The 24038-nt window shown below is 44.1% G+C and overlaps 2 protein-coding genes across 5 annotated transcripts in view; one reads left to right on the top strand and one right to left on the bottom strand.

Moving 5' to 3' along the window:
• FZD4 (frizzled class receptor 4) overlaps window positions 1–24038 on the top strand; it is a 149763-nt gene that overhangs the window by 105492 nt on the left and 20233 nt on the right. The window lies entirely within an intron of this gene.
• PRSS23 (serine protease 23) lies at window positions 38–10958 on the bottom strand. Of its 4 annotated transcripts, none has more exons than XM_060160187.1 (2): window positions 10821–10958; window positions 38–1556 (listed from the first exon to the last, which is right to left on the bottom strand). In XM_060160187.1, exon 2 carries the CDS (start codon window positions 1541–1543, stop codon window positions 416–418), a length of 1128 nt encoding a protein of 375 aa, XP_060016170.1. In that variant the 5' UTR covers window positions 1544–1556; window positions 10821–10958; the 3' UTR covers window positions 38–415. The 4 variants fall into 4 exon arrangements, with proteins under 4 accessions (XP_060016170.1, XP_060016168.1, XP_060016169.1 ...); XM_060160185.1 differs by lacking the exon at window positions 10821–10958 and adding an exon at window positions 10275–10407; XM_060160186.1 differs by lacking the exon at window positions 10821–10958 and adding an exon at window positions 10059–10174.

Below are 24038 nucleotides of genomic sequence, written 5' to 3'. Positions count from 1 at the left end.
AAGTTGAACCTCAGGAGAAAATACACACACGTAAGAATTTATGTCTCCCATATGCCACGTATTTAATATAAGCTTTGGAAACAAGTTCAGATGAAATAAAAATCAAAGTTCTCAAAAGGTGAAAGATTAACTTAATCACTAAATCTTCCCTATTGACCCAAACATCAGTATGTTTTTTATTTCTATGCAAAAGTATGCCTTCAAACTGCTTAAATGATATATGATACACAAACCAGTTTTCAAATAATACAGCCAGTCATCTTGCAATTAAAAAAAATTAGGTAAAAGATATTATAACACATTTCACACACACACACACACACACACACACACACACACACACACACACCAATGACAAAATTTGGCCTCTCCTAAAATAGAAGACCATTAAGAACGGCCAGAAAGGAACACCGTGTCACCCCTCCCTACAATCCAGGTAGTTTCCTTTAATCCAATAGCAAATCTGGGCATATTTGAGAGGGGTGATTCTAACAGCCACGTTGAAATCTTGTGGAGAACCGTTCATGTCTACCCACTGGTGCCCGGAAAAGATGCCAATAATTTTTCGCTCCCACTTCTGCTGCTGTCTCTTCCACATCCTCACGTAGACCCCGGACCCGCTGGCCCCGGGCTGGGCGTCACACTGCTGGTACAGCAGGTCATAGGTCTCATCTTTGACATCACAGAAGCGGTATACCAAGTTGCCCGGTCGGTCATTGTCATAACCGGAGAAGTGGATTCTGCCCCCTGGCAGTTGCTTGGCGGGAGGGCTTACCCCGATCTTCATGAACTTTCTTTTGTGGGGTTTTTTGAGTTCCAGGAGGGCATAGTCATAATCCATGCCAATGTCATTGGCATTGCCCTTGATCCAACCCTTGGGCACATGGGTGCGCTTCACCCGGATCCACTGAAATTTCATCTTCTCGGGCACGGCTGAGCTCGAGTCGTTGGCCCTTCGACCACCATCTTTAAACTTGGGCTTCAGGAAGCCCACTCGCAGTTTCTGGGTTCCTTTCACGTAGGTTTTCCCATCGTGTATGCAGTGGGCAGCCGTGAGGACGTGCTTCTCCGCCACCAGGGTGCCGGTACAGCCTGTTGATAACTTCACCGATGTTGAGAACGGGTAGTTGAGCAGGAAGTCCTTCCCAAAAATGCTGAATCTGCTGTCGTAGCCATAAATCTGCCGCTTCCTTCGAGACTTTCCTGAAGACTCACCCTCACCACTTCTGAGGACATAGATGCCCACCTGTGTCTCGGTGCGGCTGCCGTTGGCATAGAGGGTTTCATAGGACAGGTACTGCTTGGCCTCTTCATAAGTGGGCAGTGGACTTCCCTTATGACACTGGGGGCCACACGAGGAGGACACTTCCAATTTGGCTTCGGCCCCAAAGTGTGGCTTGGCCAAGTTTAAGGTGGACTGGGGTAAGACCACGGGGAGGCGGTAGGCAGGCCAGGTGGGTTTCCAGTGGGCGCCGTAGGGGCTCACCTGCCCAACAGCACAGAGGAGGACGGAGAGGAGGAGAAGCCCTGGGGTCCCCGCCATGCTGAGCACCACCCTGCAGGAACAAAGACAGGCAGGTCAGGAGGGCAAGGGGCTGAGCTCTCCTTTGCTGGGGAGGCAGCCTGGGGGCATGCCTGTTATTGTTTTAAGACTGTGAACCCTGCTCATTAATCGGGGGTGTGGAGAGGAATCCCTAGGTAATGGTCTCACTCAAAACGCAAGGGCTTGACCTTGTTTGTTCCTGTGGCTGGGTGCCCAAAATGAAATTGGGTATTCATTCCCCTTGATGTTTAAGGTGTCCCTAAGGACGGCCTGCTGCAGGGCAGGTGCATGGAGTCATTAATTCACAGATGAATTGCTTGACCAGCCCTGACATCCATAAAATTTTGAGCCTTCTTTGTGCTTGATTCTATACTTTCATCCTCTCCTACCTTCCTGGTCCCCCTGCCTTTCTTTCCTTCCTTCCTCTCAATCTCATTATAGGATGTACTTCGAAAATGTTCAGAGTAACTTGCTCATCTCGAGGGTAAATTTAAATTACACAGTTTATTGAATGACTAAGGCGTCAGGGAGGGATGGGTCCACAGCGTCACACTTACTGGGACTCTGATTGCTTTTAAATGGTGAGTGATTGAGAAGAGGGAATGAGACTTTGTTTTATTTGTTTTGCTTTGCTTTGAATTTAGAACAACTTTAACTATTAAAGTTTAGTTTCAGAGTAACCAGGTCTCTGACAAACCCAATATTCCTTCATCCTTTGGATTTTGTTGTACACTACCAGGGTCTTGTCAAAGATCTAAAGCTCTAATAGTGCATCAAGTATCACACTGTGACTATTTCTATTCCTATTTCAAGTAACTATTGGTTACTTTTTCAGGTCTGTGCATCTGTGTTCCCAGCTAGTCTAAATGCCTTGAACTTGGGCCTATGCTAGCAACTCAATAAAGATTTATTGAATGGATAGTTTGTATTTATGAAGAGTGAATGAATGAATGATTAGTGTGGCTCAAAAAAATATATATATTTTAAATTGGGGTATAGTTGCTTTACAATGTTGTGTTAGTTTCTACCGTACAGCAAAGTGAATCAGTTATACATATATCCCCTCTTTTTTGGATTTCTTTCCCATTTAGGTCACCGCAGAGCATTGAGTAGAGTTCCCTGTGCTATACAGTAGGCTCTCATTAGTTATCTATTTTATACATAGTATCAATAGTGTATATATGTCAATCCCAATCTCCCAATTCATCCCACCCCCCTCCCCCTTGGTATCCATACGTTTGTTCTCTACATCTGTGAAAAAGTATTTTGAATGATGCACGCTGAGTGCTAATGACAGAGATGCGCATGGATGATGTGGTAGCTCAGAGAAAGGCTGTGGAATCCAGTGGTGGGGAGAAGAACACGGGAGGCATCCTGGGGGAGGTGATGCTTGAGATGGGTGTTAAAGCTGAACAGAAATTAGCTAAGAGAGTGAAGGGGACACTTAGAGGGAAAAACCGTCTATGCAAGGGCAAGGAGACAGGCAACAGTACAAGTGACTTCAGTAACACATTAAGCTCAGCAAGGGTGGAACAGAGGACATGGTGGAAGCAGCAGGCGAGAGCCACATTACGCAGGGCTGTGTATACTAGATGAAAGAGTTTGGATTTTATCCTGAAAGGTATGTTTAAAGACCCAGAACGATCATCCCACTAGAGGAACAACAACAAAGATGGTTGGAAGTACTCTTATAAATATTGAAGCATCAGTTGGCTCAGACTGGCTCCGGACCTTCTGTTCAAGAGAAGCTGAATAGCAGGTAGGTTAATTCATTCACAATCAAGGACCCCAAAACAAGGACAAGGAGGGGTTAGGTCTTAAGAAGCCAGTGGGACATAGTGGGAGTGGGAGTCAGGAAGAAACTGTTTCACTCTTCTCACGCTTCCTCTTTGAGAATACAGAGCTGCTAGCAACTTCTGGGTGCCTTTTGCTTTCTTTTACATAAAACTGGAAAATCCCATTGATCTGATCTCGTCCAGCTGAGCACGCCAAGCCACACTCCCAATATGCACGCATCATGTTTTCCAGTATGTGCTTGCCCCACCTGCCTCTGGGGTCTGTTTTGCTTGACTCTTTCTGATTTCACTTCTGTCAAGTGCGTGGCTAGAAAAGAAAGAAATGCAGTCCTGGAAAAGCCAATTCCTTGGGACTTCCTGATTCCTTGAAACTGTTTCTCTCCATTTTTCCAAATAGGAAGGGTCCCTGGGCCCTTTGGCATGGAGGAAATATATCTAATTATTTCTCTAAATCCTTGAAATCATGGGGGGCATGTGTATGTGCACACAAGTGTTTGTGCTGGTTGAGGGTACTGCCAGGAGTAAAGGTTCTAAGTGGATGACGGAGGGGATGCTAACGCAGGTAGAGCCCTCTTCCCTAAGGGGGACTTTGGGGCTGGGTTAGGTGTGGTGAGGACAACACTTCAGGAGACTTCAGGGGATGGTTCTCTCTGATTATTCCCATCTCCTAGCTGAGGACCCAGACCTTGGACATAACTAGGGCTTGGACAGCCTTTTCTCTGTATAAGTTGCTGTGTAGGTGACGAAATGCCCCCCACACCAGAATCTCTGCCAAGTGTGATATGCTTAATGTGTTACTGAAGTGACTTGTACTGTACTAGGAGGAATCCTGTATTTCCCACAGGGCTTCATCTTGGACCCCTACCTACCACCCCCTCCTCACTTTGACTATAACATGGAGAACATTAATGCCTGTTTACACTGAGCAACAGATGCGTTAAGCCAAGTTTACTTCAGCTTCTCTTTCTTTTCCTTATAAATTTATTTATTTATTTCTGGCTGCGTTGGGTCTTCGTTGCTGCCCGCGGGCTTTCTCTAGTCGCGGCGATCGGGGGGCTACTCTTTGTTATGGTGCATGGGCTTCTCATTGCGGTGGCTTCTCTTGCTGCAGAGCACGGGCTCTAGAACGTAGGCTCAGTAGTTGTGGTGCACGGGCTTAGTTGCTCCGCGGCACGTGGGATCTTCCCAGACCAGGGCTCGAACCCATGTCTCCTGCATTGGCAGGCAGATTCTTAACCACTGCGCCACCAGGGAAGCCCCCTAGATGGATTTTTAAAAGTGTATTTGAACTAGTTTCAGACTCGTTCCTACCATTCTCTTTCCTGACACCCCAGCCAATAGACAATGTCAACGGTTGGACGAACGGATAAAGCTAAAGACACGTGCCATTGGCACAGTCCTACAGAGTGTGAATTCTTTACTGCCGTAAGTAATTTGCACTCTGTACTCCTAGGATCCAATTAACATACAAATTTCAGATTTAGGATTTCAAAAGGCATGTTCTGGTTGATAATATGAGCATATTTTAACTGTCATGTTCTTCCTGCCCCTTGAAAATATCTACAACTTATGATAATATATAAGATCATACTATCTCATCTCCTCCTTTCTCTCTCGCAAGAATAATATTTTGAAAACAGGAATACTTGGCAGCTTGGACCTCTGGATTCTGTGTGTTCTTTCTTAAGATAAGCTTAAGTAGGGACTTCCCTGGTGGTGCAGTGGTTAAGAATCTGCCTGCCAATGCAGGGGACGCGGGTTCGAGCCCTGGTCTGGGAAGATCCCACATGCCGCAGAGCAGCTAAGCCCGTGGCCACAAGTACTGAGCCTGCGCTCTAGAGCCCGTGAGCCACAAGTACTGAGCCCGCGCACCTAGAGCCTGCGCCCCGCAACAAGAGAAGCCACTGCAGTGAGAAGCCTGCGCACTGTAACGAAGGGTAGCCCCCGCTCCCTGCAACTAGAGAGAGCCCGTGTGCAGCAACGGAGACCCAACGCAACCAAAAATAAATAAATAAATAAATAAATAAATAACATTGTTGATGTACTAAAATTGCAAAAAACCCCCACATCCATCTAGGAACCTTGTCTTAATGAATTAACCCCCTCTCAGGCAAAATTGATTCTAATTTCACCTTTCCCAGTGCTTGCCCTGTATAGTAAAGCCCTGTTTAAAAACTACTTTCCAAGGCCTTGAAGCATGCCTCATTTCACATGTGTCACCAGGGCATACCTTTTTGAAAAATGTCTGCCTTTCAAAAAGTAAACACTGTTTTTAGAAACCACTTAGTGGGTGTGGAGACACAGGAACAAGTCTTTTTCTGGGGTATGCGTGTTGGCTCTCACTGGCCACAGCTTCACTCCAGCCTCTCAACACACAGAATCGAATTTGTTCTTCAGCAAAATGAGGGCTGACTCTGCCAAGGGCCTCCCGGACCACTTACAGATCACAGGATGCTGTTAGAGGGCACTAAAGAGCCTACTGCAGACTATGGCTAGAATATTAAGACTCTAGACGAATAGCATCTAATCTAATCCAGAGCCTTCACAACAGAAATTCTGGGCAGTCAACCAGTTTAGGAGAAGTCAGCCATCTATAAGTAAAACTGCTAAACCAAAAGGGCAGGGTAAAGCTCTAATCCCTTAAAAATAAACTTTTCAGATACGTCAAAAACACTAATTCTCTTAGTTTGAAGCATCACTTACAAGTTCCCTATATTATTATTTCAACTCTATTCATTATTTTGTGTGGTAAGACCTTATTCTGAGAACATTTTATATCTTCATGAAAGTTTCTAGGGTTTCCCTGGTGGCGCTGTAGTTAAGAATTTGCCTGTCAATGCAGGGGGCACGGGTTCGAGCCGTGGTCCAGGAAGATTCCACATGTCGTGGAGTAGCTAAGCCCGTGCACCACAACTACTGAAGTCCGCGCGCCTACAGTCCATGATCCACAACAAGAGCAGCCACCACAATGAGAAGCCCGCACACCTCAAAGAAGAGTAGCCCCCGCTCGCTGCAACTAGAGAAAGCCCACGCGTAGCAGCAAAGACCTAACACCGCCAAAAAGAAATAAATAAGTTAAATAAATTTAAAATCAATGAAGTTTCTATCTAACTCTGAAAGCTACAAAACTGTATTTAAAAAAAAACTTTAATTCAGATTTAGAAATTAATGCAGGTCAAATGATTCCAAATTGATTTGGTTTTTAAATACCTGATCAGAAATTGGAAGAGAAAGTTGTATGTTCTCAGGTCCCCACCTGGGTTTAAACTGACAACTGTATTAAAGTTACAAGCTTCATCAGTTACTCACTCCTTTACCGATTGTGTGTTTAGGGTGACTTAGAAATTGTTATGAACAATGATCTCTTAGTCTTCTAGCTCTGGTCTTTCCAGGTCCAAGATTCTCTCATTTTATAATTTTCCAGGGACACAAAAGGCCAGGTCAGGCATTATGTTGTTTATAGACAGCGTCTGCACTGTCATTTACTGCTCAGTAGCTTTTACTCAAAGAATTGTGGAAGGCGGAGGCACAAGGGGAAAGGAAAAGGAAAATTTATCATGCTCATCTCTTGCCTGTCTGGGCGGCAAGGTTTCCCTTATCTGTTTGCAAAGGAAACAAAGGCCTCCAGCAGAGGGCAGCTTTCAAGAATGGAGTGGAGGATGGCTAGGTGAGAAAGCTCTTAGCAAAGTCTTGGGGTGGGGGGGGCACACCCTACTTCAACTCAGGGCCTTTCCTAAGGCATTCACACCTTGCCCTGACCCCTTCCCCATTAATAAAACACCTTAAAATTAGGTTGGTGGCTTTGCATTAATTTCCCAATTCACCTGATACTAGGATAATTCCCCAGGAGACAATTATTGTTTCCATTTTTATAAACTCTTGGTAAGCCTTAGCTATGCCCATATAAGTTTATTTAAACATAAACACTCTAGGATGAAAACAGTCATAATCTCACTACTGGAAAAGTAACTAATGGGTCACATAATTTTTAATTCTCTCCTGCCTTTAAATGAATCATTTTATCCTTATAGAACTGTCTGGAAAACTCACACCTTAAAAAAGGAATGAACATTTCCAAATCTTATCCTTATTATTAACCAACAAGGACCTACTGTATAGCACAGGGAACTCTGCTCAATATTATGTAACAACCTAAATGGGAAAAGAATTTGAAAAAGAATGGATACATGCATATGTATAACTGAATCACTTTGCTGTACACCTGAAACTATCACAACATTGTTAATCGACTATACTCCAATATCAAATAAAAAGTTAAAAAATAAATGAATTAATTAAAAAAAATCTGGACAAAATAATTCAGGTCTACAGCATTTCATTTCTAGGAATAAGCCTTTACTGGATAAGGAGTCCTTAGATACATAATTAACTTTTAAAGTTCCCAACTAAGTATTTTCATGCATCACTTCACCTAAATGACAAAGAATGGAAAATGAAGGTAAGCAAATATTTTCTCGCCATGCTTAGTAATATGGAAACAGTATTCCTTTTCCAGCTCTGTATATCTGACTCACAAGAGGGTTACACTTTCCATGTCCCAACACTCAACGTGAGCCGCTGTCCCTCTGTCCACTGTCTGAAAATATTTATACCTTATGAAGATGCTGCCACTTCATAAGCCCACTAATAACCTGACAGTGAAGGGACATTGCACATTAGCAGATGTGCAGACAACAATCACTGCTTGGAGACCGTGGCACTGAGATGGCTCTCTGCCAGTTCTACACCTTGAAAACTGCAACAACACAGGTCTCCTCAAGAGGGCAAGTGTTTGGGATAATGGTTTAACTCCTATAGCAAAGAAGTGCTGGCAGGGAAAATCTAATCCTCAGGATATAAGTTCTCTGTTGTACAACATCTGAATTCCTGTGACCACTATAAACGGTAATGACAGGAAGAAACAGCAGGGAAGTTTGTGAGGATAAAAGTTTTGGACACCATCTGGAAGGATGGCCAAGGGTTTTTCCATGGACTCTCTGCCCAGAGATACTGAACAGTGAAACCATGCTAATTCCTAAAGCAAATAGCTAAAAATGAACAAAGCTCTGGGAATACTCTGCAGCCAGGCATGCTCTCATTTTCCTGAGGCACAGAACCTGTTAAAGGGAAACAAACCTAATCACATAATGGTTTAAGAATTACAGTCTTGTACAGGAAAGAAATGCAGGGTATTTACAAGCCCAGCTACCCTAAACATAATCTTGTGGTCAAACGAAGTTTAACTTCTTCTCTATCAGATTTTAGGCAAAATGAACTACCCTAGTGAGCCTGGGACAAACCTGGCAGCAGAACAAGAGCAGAGTATAAAACTGTCAATGGTGAGACCATGAGAAACGAATTCCCTGGAGTTGGGGGCGGGGGAGGGGAGTTAGGCATGAATAATGGCTGGTGGATTAAATCCTAAGGGATCTATGAGAAAAGATGTGCAGGAGAACCTGAGACTCTTAAACACTGCAGACAGGGGCCAGAAGTGTTCTCAGACCCACTAATGGGCACTTTGGCACTTATACTACAGACAGAAAATGCACCCACATTCACCATCTACCTGAATAAATTGTCACTGTTACAAAAATGAGATCCATATTAGTTACCTTGGAAAAATGCTTCCTTTCCAGTTCAGGCAATGGAAAGGATGACGAGTTATCTCTTGACTTTAAGTGGCAAAAATACAAGTGAAACAGTCTATTCAAATGCAGACGGTGTACATATGATCACAAACACTTTCACAAGTACAGATAGTGGCTTTCGTGGCAGTTCCTAAGTTCCTTTTGCCCACTCCACCTCCAATCCACTCCTGTCTGACAGACTTCTTAAGAGATGCAGTTATAAGGTCTATTTTAAATGCCTCTTATGCACAGGTATGATTCTGAAACAAGTGCAATAAATAGCCTGATATTAATTTGGAATTCAGCTTTTGGCCACAGCTGACTTCAAACCATAAATTCAACTCCTTACCACAGGGCCTCGTCAAAACGATTCTGGCATTGGCCTACCTGCTCCTAAGGATGGCAGAGGGACCCCTCAAGTTCAGTTTCAGAAGCTAAGAGAAGGCAACCCTGAGCCAACACTGATCCTGAACAACCAGGAGCTTTCCATCAGCCAGGGGCTGTTTCTGAAGTCTCATGGATGTCACCCAAAAGGGAATTAAACAAACAGGCTTTTTATCAGCCGCTTTCTCATGAGATGTTCGAAAGCAAACCTAATTTGTATTCCGGAGGGGAGTGGTAGTTTTCCTTCATCTAAATAATTTTTCTCCCTCCTCTTTTAAAACATTTTTGAAACTTTTTTCAAAGTGTTTTTTTAAACGTTAACTAGTGATGAATGTCCACGGGCTCAGGAAGAAATATTTGCTTCCAGCAACTGTTGATAGTTCACGGACAGTAGTTTCTAGGGATGCGCAGGGTTATCAATCAAGGCACCAGAGAAAAGAGCCTCTTTGCTGCAGTCTCCTTGCTTGCTAAGGTTTGTTCACAATCACATGCCCAGGATTTAAAAATTAATGTTCAGATCTTGTTGGAATACGTATGTGCAAAACTCAAGGGAAAAAGTGAGGGTATGCGTTTGTGTGTGTCTGTGTGTGCACGTAAGAGGCGCCGGTGTTGTCATCTTCCAGCCGGAGGACAGCGTGCCCAGAGCGGGCTCTTTCTTTACTCCCACCCAGCATCCGAGATGGTAGTTGCAAAACTTTCCTTCCCTACCCGATCCACGGGTGACACTGCGTGATCCAAATGCCCTGCAGCTCCTGAGTCTCCGCGGAGCTCCCCCAGGCCGCCGGTCGCACCCCTCGAGCCCCGAGGGTAGCCGAGGCGAGGTCTCCGGTGCCGTCCCCCCAGCCACGCAGCCCGCGGTCCCCCCGCCTCTCGCCCACCGGCCCTTTGTTCCACGGCCGCCGCCGGGCCGGCGCCCTCACTCACCCGCGCCGGGTCGCCCGCCCGGACCCCGGCTCGCCGCGCCGCTCAGACAGGTGTGGGGGCCGGGAGGGCGCGCGCAGCTCCCATGCCGGCTTGGCGGCGCGACTGAGTGCTAGCGGGCGGGCGGGCAAGCAGTGCCGGCGGCTGCCGGGTCCGCCCCCCGCGCCTCCGGAGCCCGCCCGCCCCGCCTCCGCTCTCGGGGAAGCCGCTCGGCCGCCACCCGCCCGCCCCCCCCGACCCCCGCCCGCGGCCCGCGGCCCGCGGCCCGCGCCCCCGCCCCTCGCCGCCCGCAACCGGTCCGAGCCGGGCGCGCAGCCGGGAGGACGCGCGGCCTTGCGGCCCCGCGCAGGTGGCCCGGCGCAGCTCGCCTGTCCCGGCCTCTCCGTGCCAGCCCGCGCCGGCTCTCGGGGAAGGGCCCGCCCTGGCCGGGGACCCGCGCAACCCTTCCTGAGCGAGCCTGGGGCCTTCGCTGCCTGCGGTCCGCCGCCTGCTCGCAAAGACCAAGGGCCCCTAAAGTCGACAGCCGAGATCTGGGGCCGCGGGCCACACCTGGTGCGCGAAGAGCCCCTCCGCAAGTTTGAAGAGTTGGAGAGAAACCTGTGCGCTTCCCACCCCACATGCGCTTTGAGAGTTTTCAAAGTTTTGAGGTGATGTCCGAGTTCCTTCCCCCTTCACCCAGTCTCTCGGGGGCCTCAAAGGGGCGGAAACCCGCGATCCGGTGGCAGGACCGCCAATGCTTTGCATCACCCTGCAGTAGCGCCCAGTGCGGTGCTTGGGGCCCGGAGCAGGGCAGGGGCTTGGCAGCTTCCAGTAACCGGCTGGGTAGGGATCCCACAGGCCTCAGCTCTGTCCATCCCGGCACCAGCGGGTGGAGCCACCTCCTCACCCAGTGGGCAAGCGGCCCACAGAACATGCAAAGAAGGTACAGATTACCCCTCTTTGACAGGTAAGGCAGGGGAGGAGGTTTTTCAGGGCTTAATGACTTGCCCCAATGCACTGAGGCCGCAATTTTTTTCTGTGAAGCCCTTTAGCCTGCCTGTCTCCCACCAAAGTCTGCTCTCAAAAAGAGAGGACTTAACAGGCTGTTTCACACCAACGTGTTAATGACAGACCAAGGTGCTTGTGTTTGCCACCGATTTTAAATAGGAAAGCCCCAACACGTGTCACTCTGTGGTGATTCTCAAATACGAGGGCACTATTTTAAGGGCAAAATTTTCTTAAACCAACCCACTCCTGGCTTAAATTATTTTCTTTTAAAACGTTGCATTACTATAAACATAAAATGAGATATAAACTTGTGTCATAGCTTTTGAACAACTCTGGAATAAAACCAAAACAAATTTATAAGTTAAATATAAAATTCTCCTCCCAGAGCTGTAAAATTTAAATTACTAATGTTTACTCAACTACTACTAGCAACTTGTGGTACTGACTGCCCAGGTGTGAGTACATTTGAGCTCTGCGTGGCTCTGCAACTCTTATGGTGTGGGAAGGGTCCTGTATTGACTCGATTTTCTCATCTCTTTCCTCCCTTCCAGGTACCACACCTCCTCTGCTCACACTCTATATTATTGTAATAGTTGGCTTTCATTTGACTCTGATACATAATTAGAGATTAAATTTGTGCTGTTCCTTTCTTATTAGCATAACGAGTAAAGTGGTAAGTGTTGGTGGCAAGGCATAGCTCACACAGGCACTGAGATCACAAGGCAGTACTTGGTATCAGATGGTTATCCCAATGATCCAGAATGTGTTCATATTCATTTTTTTAATCATAACTATGAAAAAAATAAATTTTGGCTCTCCAGCTTCCATTTGGAGAAACACCATTGAAAGTCAAATACCTAACTTAATAGAGAAGGCGGGGTTGGAATTAGAAGGAGGGGAAGAAGAGAGAGACTTCCCAAAGCACCTATTACATGCAAAGCATTGTGTTAGGCACCAAAATAAAGAGATGGCCACAGGAAGACAGTCCAGCAACATAATTAAGAGTATGCCAGTGGCATTCAACTATGTGAGTACTATTCCAGGCTCTGCCTCTTATTAGTTGTGTAGCTTTTGGCTTGACCTTTCTGTGCCTCAATTTTCTCCTCAGTAAAATGGCGACTACTTCATAGCAATGTTTGAAGAATTGAATGAATTAATACACATAAAACGCTTAGCACATGGCCTGACACACAGTAGGCCCTTAATAAATATTAGCTGTTGTTACATCTGTTATGTAAAAAGAACGTGCCTTCTCTCTGCTTTGGAGCACCATCCTTCAGGAGCACCTCAACCTACTTTGACATTCATTGCTCATTTGTCCTGGTGGTTTCTGAAATTAGTGTCACCAATTTAGGGAAGTAGAATCTTGGAGAACAAGATGATTTTATTCCCATCATTCAGAGAGAGCAACTGAAGCACAGAAGGACCCACTGTGCCCTCTCCTAGCTCCACTCGCAGAGCCAGCCTCAGGCCTATTGCCCCCTACCCAGACAGGAGCTCCAACTACAGATGACCTGTGGAACTGTGGGTTTGAACAAGCTCCACCCACTTCTCTTGTTTCCTGGAGCTGTCAGTAGTAAAACGAGAGGATGCTACCTGGCTCAAAGGTTGTCACTGCGATTGCCATAAGGACAGCAACAACAATGGATCTGTAGATAACTTTGACGCCAAAGAGAAATGCCCTGTGTAGCAGGAGTCCTCATGCTGAGCCTAGATATTTGCTATTTTTTTTGTATTTGCCCCACTCCGCTACCTGAAAAAAAAAAAAACAAAACAACCACCAGATAAACCAGAACCCTCACTGCTTAAGAACTCAATTCAACTCTATAATCGTAATTCTCAAATACTTTTCATGAGTATGGCACCTGAGTTGTTAAAAACGCATTCAGGGCAAGGCCCACGCATTTAGCGAGTGCTCACTCTGTATAAGGTACAGGGGCTGTGAGAAAGAAAGCAAATATCCCTCATCTCAAGGAATTTATGCTTTGGATAGAAACGAAACAATCAAATACAGGAGAAAGTGAGATGTAGGCTGGATCAGGCTACAGCTAGAGAGCATGGAAGGGGGAGTTATTAATTCCCACTCCGGCAGGTGCTAAAGTCTCCCATGAGGTGGTAGAATTTGAGCTGCAACTCAGAGGATGAAGACTTGAGCAAAGCTTCAACAAACATCTCATTGGGTTCCTCCACTGTGTAAATGAGGGCAATCTGGGGGTGAATGAAGAGGGCAGAACTAGGATGGGATTGTAATAATTATAGCTATGTTTGTTGAATGCATATTATGTGCCAGGTAGTGTGGAATATACTTTATTACATGTGAGACTGAGGTTCAAAGTGGTTAAATGGGTTACCCAGTGCTGTACCACTAAGAAACGTGGCTGTGAGTTCTGCCCAGTCTGTCCTACTCTTTCAGCAGGCTCCGCTGTGTTATATTGCTTCCCAGACCTGCCTTTTCTTGTGCTAACGATCAGGGGGTTGAATCAGTGGCTGCTGTCGCTTGAGCTCCAAATATCCTTTTGATTCTATCTTGCTTTTGTTCCAGTTATGCAATCACTTAGTAATGACCTGTTACATGGCCTCAGTGCAGGAGACAAGATGGGACTGAAAGATAACTCAATGTTAGTGCTGATTTTCTTTTAATTGAAGTATAGTTGATTTACAACGTTGTGTTAGTTTCAGGTGTTCAGCGCAGTGTTCAGTAATACATATATATCTATACTTTTTCAGATTCTTTTCCATTATAGCTTATTACAGGATTCTGAGTATAGTTTCCTGTGCTACACAGTAGGACCTTGTTGTTTATCTATTTTATATATTAAATATAGTAGCGTGTATATGTTAATCCCAAACTCCTAATTTATCCCTCCCCTTAGTGCTTATGTTTCACGAGGACGAGATCCGCGTGCAGCTTCAACAATTTGCCAGTTTGAAAGGTATCAATGAGGATTATTTCTAAGGAGATAAATTTACATATTTAAAAATCCTTTCCATCTGGTTTCTTATTTCTGTGGTGATAATATGGCTCTAGGAGTTCACTCAGTAAGTGGAGGTTTCTAGCTCCGTGTAGTGAGTGAAAAGAGAAATGGAGTGAGAGACAACACAGGGTTGGGAGAGAGGCATTCTCAACCTGTCCGGGTGACTTTGGATAAATCACCTCACTTAACCTGGATTTCTCATCTGTGAAAAGAGAGCCTAGATGACCTGCTCTTACAGTCTTTGAGTCTACAACATTGTAATTCTTATGGAAGGATGATCCACATATATTTTGATCTTTGGGCACCCAGCATGTGGTCCTAGGGTAGCAAAGCATGTGGAACTCTGGAGTCTGACTGGCTTGGACTCAATGTAGAATTCATTTAGTTGCTGGGTGATCCTGGGCAAGTTATGTGACTTTCTGTGCCTCACTTTTCTCTTCTGTACAATGGAGCTTATTTCAGGCTGTTGTAAGGACTCAGTGAGATAATCAGTACAAAGCACATAGTACAGGGCCAGCACAAAATAAATTCTGAATTGGTATTACCTATTGTTATTATTATTATTACTACTGTTCCTCTAAGTGCTTAATAAATGTTTTTAAATTTGTTGAATGAGTGAATGAATCAATCAAATTGTTATAGTATCAATGCTAAAAAGTTTAATCCAGGCTTTCCAAGAAAAAAACTATCTTAAGACTTTTGTTCAACCCCAACTTTTGTCATAGGTTTGGTTTGTAGGCAACAAAGAGTTTCCTAGTCTAGTCATCCCTTGGTATCCATGGAGGATTGGTTCCAGGACCGATGCCAGATACCAAAGTCCAAGGATGCTCAGTTTCCTTATGGCATAGTATTTGCATATAACCTGCAAACATCCTGCATATACTTTAAATCACCTCTAGGTTACTTATAATACCTAGTATAGTATAAATGCTATGTAAATAGTTGCTGGTGTGGCAAATTCAAGTTTTGCTTTTTGGAACTTTATGGATTTTTTTTTTTCAAATAGTTTTTGATCCATGGTTAGGTGAATCTTTGGAGCACATGGATACAGAGGGCTGCCTGTACTGAATTTAGGAAGAGTTACAGATTCAAATGGGAGCCAGGGTTAGATTTTCGTCTCCTCTTCCAATCTCCCTGTGGCATCATCAGTTCATTTATTCAACAAACATCTACTGAATGCTAACAATGTCCGGTCTATATATTTGTCAGTGTTTTAAGGGCAAAACCAGATTTTTGTCTCATGATGGTGGGATTTAAAACCTTGCATGGTAAAAAATAAAACCACAACAAACTCCTATAATTTAAAAAAAAAGAAAAAGCTAACAAAAAGAGCCACTAAAAATCATCCTTATAGCACTTAATAAAACAAAATAAATGTATTTGTATTGCACTTAAAACTTTAAAAAAAATTCCTGTTTTTGTTACGTATAGATTACTCATTTTTAAGTATTTGGAAATATAAGTAATCAGTACACTATGAATATAAATATGTAAAGTTATATAAAACCTTAAAATATAAGTAGTTGTAGAGTTAAATTGTCACATTGGTACATATGGTAACCTAAAAAGAAAAAAAACAAAAAAAAAGCTGTTCAAAAAAACAGAAACAAAAAAAAAGGCAAAGGAAAGCTTTACTCTAATTCTACATATAGCAATCTAAAATTATTAGGAAGAAAAACAGGCTTTGGCAATTTCCTGTATACCGTGGGCAGTGTTCTAGACTGAAAAATTAGAAACATTTTGAAATAACTGTGTGTTTCACATTTTCTCTGTTCAAATTCAGAAGGTCTCCGGAGGCCAGTGCTGGACTTCTCTGATGTACTGTAACTTGCATACTGGATCTCATGATCAAGAACAAAAGAGAAAAAAGATTTTTTCAGCAGTTACAGAGCTGCTGGCCTTGAAATAGACTTTAAAAACCTTTTGATATTCTCTTTACATTTACGTTATTAAAATTTCTTCCAAATCTCTATAACTTTAAAAGGCATTTTTGGAAAATCCTTTCGTTTTTAATTTATGTTCATATTTATCCATATATATTGGATTCTTTCTTCTCTGTCTTATAAGGAGTAATCTTTTATGCAGTTAAGTATGGGGTCTGGATATTCAAATTCAGTGTCTTTTCATGAGGTTTCTCCTTTTTCCTGGCAAATTCTACTCATCCTTTAAGCTTAAACATCAGCTCTTTTCTGAAGGCTTCCAAACCCTTCATTGCTAGATAAGGAGTTCATTCTCTGTTTTCAGAGAATTGTATTGAAATTATAGCTTACATTGTAACTATATATTTTCATTTCATGTTCAACCTCAAGCAGTCCAGAGCTTTTTTTTCTTAAAAATCGTTATACAGTCTTTCTTTCCTCCCTTTCTCCCTCCTTCCCCCCTCCCTCCCTCCCTTTCTCCTTCCCCCCTCCTTCCCTCCGTCTCTCCCTCCCTTCCTTCCTTCCTTCCTTCCTTCCGGCTCTGTGGGCTCTTCATTGCTGTGCGCAGGCTTCTCTACTTGTGGCCTGCGCGCTTAGTTGCGGTATCTGGGAACTTAGTTCCCCGACCAGGGATTGAACCCGGGCCCCCTGTATTGGGAGCATGGAGTCTTAACCATTGGACCACCAGGGAAGTCCCGGTTCAGATTTTCTGATGAGTGGGAACTCTGTCTTGTTCTTCTAGTCCCTATGGTTTCCTTCTGTAGTCTAACAGAGCCTGGCTCAGGATAAAGGCTCCATTAATTTTTACTTAATAAACGATTGAATGATGAATGAGTAAAAGTCTTTTGCTTTTTTAATTTATTTAATTAATTTATTTTTGGCTGTGTTGGGTCTTCGTTGCTGCACACGGGCTTTCTCTACTTTTGTTGAGCGGGGGCTACTCTTCGTTGCAGTGTGTGGGCTTCTCATTGCGGTGGCTTCTCTTGTTGCGGAGCATGGGCTCTAGAGCGCAGGCTTCAGTAGTTGTGGCTCGTGGGCTCAGTAGTTGTGGCTTGAGGGCTCTAGAGTGCAGGCTCAGTAGCCGTGGTGAACGGGCTTAGTTGCTCCATGGCATGTGGGATCTTCCCGGACCAGGGCTTGAACCCATGTCCCCTGCATTGGCGGGTGGCTTCTTAACCACTGCGCCACCAGGGAAGCCCCTTTTTTTCAATATGGTAGTAACATGTCATAGAACAGTGGAGTTCTGTAGGATACAGTTTGTGAAAAACCATCCATAAGCTTAGCCCCACTTCCAGGAGTAAACCACCTCTGTTCCCAACACGTGGTTTGTGCTTTTTTGCCTCATTGCCTTTGCTTGTATTTAAAACTGTTTCCTTCATATCCACTTGTCTCAATTCTACTTTTTTAAAAAATTGAAGTATAGTCGATTTACAATATTGTGTTAGTTTTAGGTGTACAGCATAGTGATTTGGTATTTTTACAGATTATACTCCATTATAGGTTATACAAGATAATGGGTATAATTCCATGTGCTATGTAGTAAATCCTCGTTGCTTATCTATTTTATGTATAATAGATTGTACCTGTTAATCCCATACCCCTAATTTGTCCCTCCTCCCTTCCCTCTCCCCTTTGGTAACCACTAGTTTGTTTTCTAAATCTACTTCTATACATTTTTAAAAGGCCTAACACTGTGTCACATCCTCTACAAAGTTTTTTTTTTTTTTTTTTTGCGGTACGCGGGCCTCTCACTGCTGTGGCCTCTCTGCGGAGCACAGGCTCCGGACGCGCAGGCTCAGCGGCCATGGCTCACGGGCCCAGCCGCTCCGCGGCATGTGGGATCTTCCCTGACTGGGGCACGAACACGTGTCCCCTGCATCGGCAGGCGGACTCTCAACCACTGCGCCACCAGGGAAGCCCTACAAAGTATTTTTTAAATTGGCCTTTGATTTCCCATAACACTTTCTGCAACGTTCTCACGGCTCTAATAATTTTCTTTCTTTTATTATCAGTTTACCTCTCTTCTCCCTTACCACTGAATACTGTGGCTTTGAATCTCTGGTCTGCATCTCTTTTGCTGGATGTATCAGTCGGGATCTTGACAGAAACCCAATTTGCCTTTGATTGGTTCAGATGAGGAGATTTTATTGAAGTGGCTACTTGTGGAGGTGAGGACAGGGTGGAGGGACAAGCAAGGACAGAGCACCCAGTGTCTAGCAACAGGTGGAAGCCATCACTGCTCTTGGGATGGGAAGTAGAGGGAGGGAAGGCTGTAGCAGAGCTGGAGGAGTGAGCACCCAGGTCCAGGGCCTGCTGCCAGGAGCCGTGTGTCTATGGAGCAATGCAGCCGCTGCAGGAAAAAGGGGATGAGTGGGAAAGAAACACCCTGGCCTCTTCTCCCACCCTCTGATCTCTGGAGCCTGCCAAAGTCAGCTCACAAGGGAGCTGGGCTGTGCTGTCCGTAAGGCTCAGCCTCCTGGGCACAGAGCAGGGCAGTGAAGGGTGGAGAATTGCTGGGAGGCAGACAGAGAATAACTGGCACACTGGGAGAGGCTCCGTTTTCCTCATCTGCAAGATAGGGTAGTGACAGTACCCTTCTCCCAGGGTTATAGTGAGGATTAAATTAGGAAATGCATCAAAATACTTCTCAACATATGTGGTGCCTGATTCTACTCATTAGCTACTTATTATTTACAAAAACAACTCTTTGGATACTCCTAGTGTAAAAGCTAATCGGGGAAGGTATCATGCGTTGGTTATTTTGTAGCCCTTACACATCCAGCCCAAAACACTGCGGTAGCATGGCCCAAAATAGATGGCATTTTGTAGGTGATGAGGGAGGCCTTTTCTTTTTTTTTAATTTTTAAATTTTATTTATTTTTTTATACAGCACGTTCTTATGAGTTATCCATTTTATACATATTAGTGTATATATGTCAATCCCAGTCTCCCAGTTGGGGAGACCTTTTGGACGGGGGTAACAGGGAAGATTGTTTGGCTGTTCGGACTGACATCATCAGCCAATCTGACCTTGAAAACAGACAACAGTGAGAGAAATTTGAGACTTATTTTTAGTTTTCAGCAGACTTTTTGGGCACTTCGTAGACCTAGTCCGAGGCCTCTAGTCTTTCTTTACCTCAGCAGAGGGGAGAGTTACTGAAAAACAAGCCTGCTCACCAGGACTGGCATTCCATAGCCATCCCTGGGAATGATAGTGATTCCTATATTTTGAAAGCAAAGTAAGGATGGCCAGCCCACGGTTTAATGCAGGCAGGTTTGTATCTATGGAAGCCATTTGCTTCCTGCTCTTTCAGACCAGTAACCTGGTTTATTTCAGACACAGGATCAACTGGCTTCTGCTCCCCTTGGTACACAGATTAGGGAAACCACAAGAATAGTCATCCGTGTTCTTTTCACTTCAGAGCCTGCAGAACGCCTTGGAAAGCCAACTGACTCCACCTGAGACCAGAAAGGCCGCTTCAAGAGAAAGTCCTTTCACAGGAGCTGGGGGTGGGGTGAGGTGTGAGGTGGGGACTCACCCACATGGAGGCAAGTGGGTGTCGGAGCTGGTGACTGCAGCTTGTGCTCTTGGGGGAAGGGCGAGTTCGCAGGGTGACAGAGCAATGAAGGTCACGCTGGGAGGAGATTCCCGTACTGAAACCAGCAGCTGCAGGTGGGGACTCCCTTCAAGGAGGAGTGACTTTATCCGGGTTTCCAGCAGACTAAAATTAGTGAGGACACTTAGCTCCCAGATCTTGTGGGATCTGTAAGTAGTTGCTCACATTATTGTCCCTGTCCCTGAAAAATCAAGACCCAAGCCAGAACTGTTAAGAAATGGCTCTGAAGCTTCTCCACCCGCCAGCCTCACGCTGCCCTCGTGGCCCAAGCGTGGGTCCTTTGGCTTTTCCTAGAGCACACGAGCGTTTCATCTCTTTACTCAAGGCTGGCCGAGGGCCTGTTTGGACAACTGTGTGCAGCCAGAGAGAGGCCTTACTTGCCACATAAGCAGTAGGTTCACTCCATTAAACAGAGGAGTAATAGGTAACAGAGTAGTTTGGGGATTATGCCGTCAATAAAAATTAGCTCCTCCTTTAAAACTCTGACACCCTCCAATCCGCTTCTGACCCTCATCTTTAGGTGATTATTATTATTATTATTTTTTTTGCTATTATTATGCGGGCCTCTTACTGTTGTGGCCTCTCCCGTTGCAGAGCACAGGCTCCGGACGCACAGGCTCAGCGGCCATGGCTCACGGGCTCAGCCTCTCCGTGGCATGTGGGATCTTCCCGGACCGGGGCACGAACCCGTGTCGCCTGCATCGGAAGACGGACTCTCAACCACTGCGCCACCAGGTAAGCCCTTTTAGGTGATTATTGTCTTCTATAAAAATTTGAAGAGAGACTTCCCTTGCAGTCCAGTGGTTAAGACTTCGTCTTCCAATGTAGGGGGTGCAGGTTCGATCCCTGGTCAGGGAGTTAAGATCCCACAGGCCTTGTGGCCAAAAAAGCCAAAACATAAAACAGAAGCAATATTGTAACAAATTCAATAAAGACTTTAAAAAATTTTTTTAAAATAGACATTTTAAGAAAGGTACAGTGTTTCCAAATTGCTACAATTAACAGTACAGTTTCCATTAAGAAGATCTTAGAAATAAAATAGTCATATAATAAATCTCAAGAAACAGATTTGAAAGTTGATCTATATAATATATTCTTTATAATTGTGGGCAAAACAAAATAAAGCAAAATAAAAACAAGCAAAAAATTAGCTCTTCTTAGCAATGTGACATCATACCAAGATGATATTTTTTGTTTTAACGTTGAAATGAAAAAGGCACTTGGCTTCAATCCAGGAAGACCCAGAAGGCCCAGCCCTGTGCTAAACCATTATGACCTCATGGTTGTGTAAATTGCATATTGGTAAAGTGAGGTTATCCAAACTATCTTCTCTTTCAGAACAAGAGATGGCAATGTCTCTCTTTTTTTTCCTCTTTTTTTTTAAACAATGCAATAAAATCAAACTATTTAATGCTTAAAACCCTTTCTGCAGGAAAATTAAGAACAAATAAGTGACAAGTCTTTGATTTGTTAGACCACTCTGAAAAGTTGATTGCTGACTTCAAGGCAAATTCCAGTCCTGGTGGCAGCCCTCCAATCTCCGCTCCAATCATAATTTTATTATCAACACTTTCATCCCTGCCCCATGATCCCAGATCTTCAGGGAATTGAAGTTCACTCAGAGTTTGAGTATTCTTGATCTGAGCTTGTTAGGAATCAACCTTTGTATTTACTCTAAGACCTGCCTGACTAGAGTAGAAAGCATGAGTGAACCAATAAAATTGTTTTGTGTAAATTTAGAGTTTAAAAAGTTTTTTTGGTAAAAGCATTTATAGCATTAGTATAAAGTTCATTTTCACAATAATGGCTATTTATTATCTACCAGGTACCAGACACTTCCCACTGCTTATTGTATTGGACCAAATAGCTCTGAGCAGTAGGAACACATATTCTTCCTTTTGCTGGTAAGAACGCAAGGCTCTAAATAGTTAAGTAAAATTCCCAGTTTGAAATGTTGGAGAGGGGATTCAAACCCAGGACTCTCTACCCCAAATCCATGTATCATAAAGTTTCCCATATTGTTCCTGTTAGAATGGTTTCAGATACAAGTAATGGAAACCCCTGACTTACGCTGGTTTAAATGACAATAAGGAAGTTGATTATCACACATGTCAAGAAGTTCAAGGGTAGGGTGATTTCAGGTAAGGGGAACTCAGGGCTCCAGCTCTGCTTCTCTTGGCTCTGCAATTACCATATCCAATTACATCCAGAGGAAAAAAAAGAGGAGCTTCTCTTCCTATGTCTCTCAGGAGCAAGACAGTAATACCACTTCCCAGACCTCTCTTCATATCACTGAGGTGGGGATTCAATGGTCATTGAGTCCTTTACTAAATCAGTCACAGGCAAGGGAAGAAGTTATCTGTTAGCCTAAGGTAAGTAGCACAGAATAATTGGAAGAGCTCTGGACTAGGGCTCAGAAACCTTGGGTTTTAGTCCTAATTCTGTCATCTACTTGGTTGTGGAAACTTGCTAGTTGCTTAGCCTCTCTTAGACCTTACCTTTTCCTTATTGGCAGAACAGGGCTGATAATTCCTGTCCTACTGACCTCACAGGGTTGTAAAACAGGAATGAAGTAATATCTGTAGAAGTATTTTGTAAACTGTGCCACATGATATAAAACCATGTTATGGCTTCTGTTAATATGGTTCAGAGAGAACTTCTGGTCGTGAGATACTTTTTCAATCACACTCGTGGTTCTTGATCATCATCAAGATGATAATTTAGAATTTTTAAAGTTTTGCCAAAGATTATCTGAATTTTACTTTTGTGTTAGAAAATTAACAGTGCAAAAATAGGGGGAAAGTGTGAAATTTAGTACTTAAGAGAGCCAATTCCAAGCATCCTCGTAACTCCAATAGTATCTGTTTATATATGGATAGGTTGTTTATAAGTTATTTTTTATACTCATAAAAAGCAAGTTTCCTAAGAATCTATTAAACAACCTTTCTCATTCCTTCCTTTATATCAATTCAGTAAACATATATGGGGGGAGGGGGTGGGATGCACACATAAGAGAATCCGAAACAGACTCTGTCTGAAGGAGAGTAACTACCTACAAGGGAAGAAGTCTAGAGAGTAGACTAGAGAGAACATATCCACAAGTAGCTATAACAAAATATAGAAGGATAAGAGGAAGTGATAGGTGAAGTCCCAAGGTGTGAAGAGATAAAGGGCTGTAAGAATTCAGAAGGTTCCCAGCTGTGGGGGTGGGGAAGGCATTAGGACAAGGCTTCATTTGACCTGGGAGTTGGAAGATTTGGACATGGGAAGAGCTAGTTCACCTTGGCTCTACAGCAAACTTGCTCTGAACTTGAATACTCAACCGGAATGCAATAATCCTCGAGTATAAATTATATGAGAGATATAGCAGAAAATAGTAGTTGGAAAGGTAGAGATTTTAGCTAGATTATAGAGGGGTTGGAATACCAGTCTAAGGAATTTGAACTTTATTCAGTAGGTGTGAGATAATAGAAAAGATGTATATGTTGGTCTCTGCCCCTGGTTCCTGGCACTGAGCTTCTAAAACCCATGTAATTTCCTAAGTGATAAGAGCGCTAGGAGCATCTAGTTCTAATATTTGGTCTTTGATCCCGGTTCCTGACACAGGGCTTCTGAACTCTTATAATTTCCTGAGTGTTAGGAGTGTCTTCTGTTCTAATGAGGTGGCTTTGGTTGGGGTCCTGGATGACTTGTGCATGGGGGCTGGTCACCAGAGAGAACAAGCCAGGACTAGAAGCTTGGAGTTTTCAGCCCTGCCCCCATTCTCTGAAGGGAGAAAGGCTGGAAATGGAGTTAATAATTGTTCATTGTCTACATGAGGAAGCCTCCATAAAATTGCAAAAGTGTGGGGCTCATAGAGCTTCCAGATTGGTGAACACATCCATGTACTGGGAGGTTGACACACCTCACCTCCAGGAGAACAGACGCTCCTGTGCTCAGGACGCTCCCAGGCCTCACCCTATGTATCTCTTCATCTGGCTGTTCATGTGTGTCCTTTACCGTATCCTTTAATAAACTGGTAAACATAAGTAAGTGCTCCCCTGAGTTCTGTGAGCCACTCTAGCAAATTAATTGAACCCAAGGAGAGGATCATGGGACCCTCCAATTTGTAGCTAAATTGGACAGAAGTTGTGGGTAACCTGAGGAACTACTGCTTGCAATTGGCATCTGAAGTGGGAGGGGGGCAGTCTTGTGGGACTGACACGTGTGGGATCTGACACTATTTCCAGGTAGATAGTGTCAGAACTGAATTAAACTGTAGGACACCCA

The sequence above is a fragment of the Lagenorhynchus albirostris genome, chromosome 9, assembly GCF_949774975.1.
Source record: "Lagenorhynchus albirostris chromosome 9, mLagAlb1.1, whole genome shotgun sequence".
Classification (NCBI taxonomy): domain Eukaryota; kingdom Metazoa; phylum Chordata; class Mammalia; order Artiodactyla; family Delphinidae; genus Lagenorhynchus; species Lagenorhynchus albirostris.
This window is presented reverse-complemented; position numbering and strand designations above follow the sequence as displayed.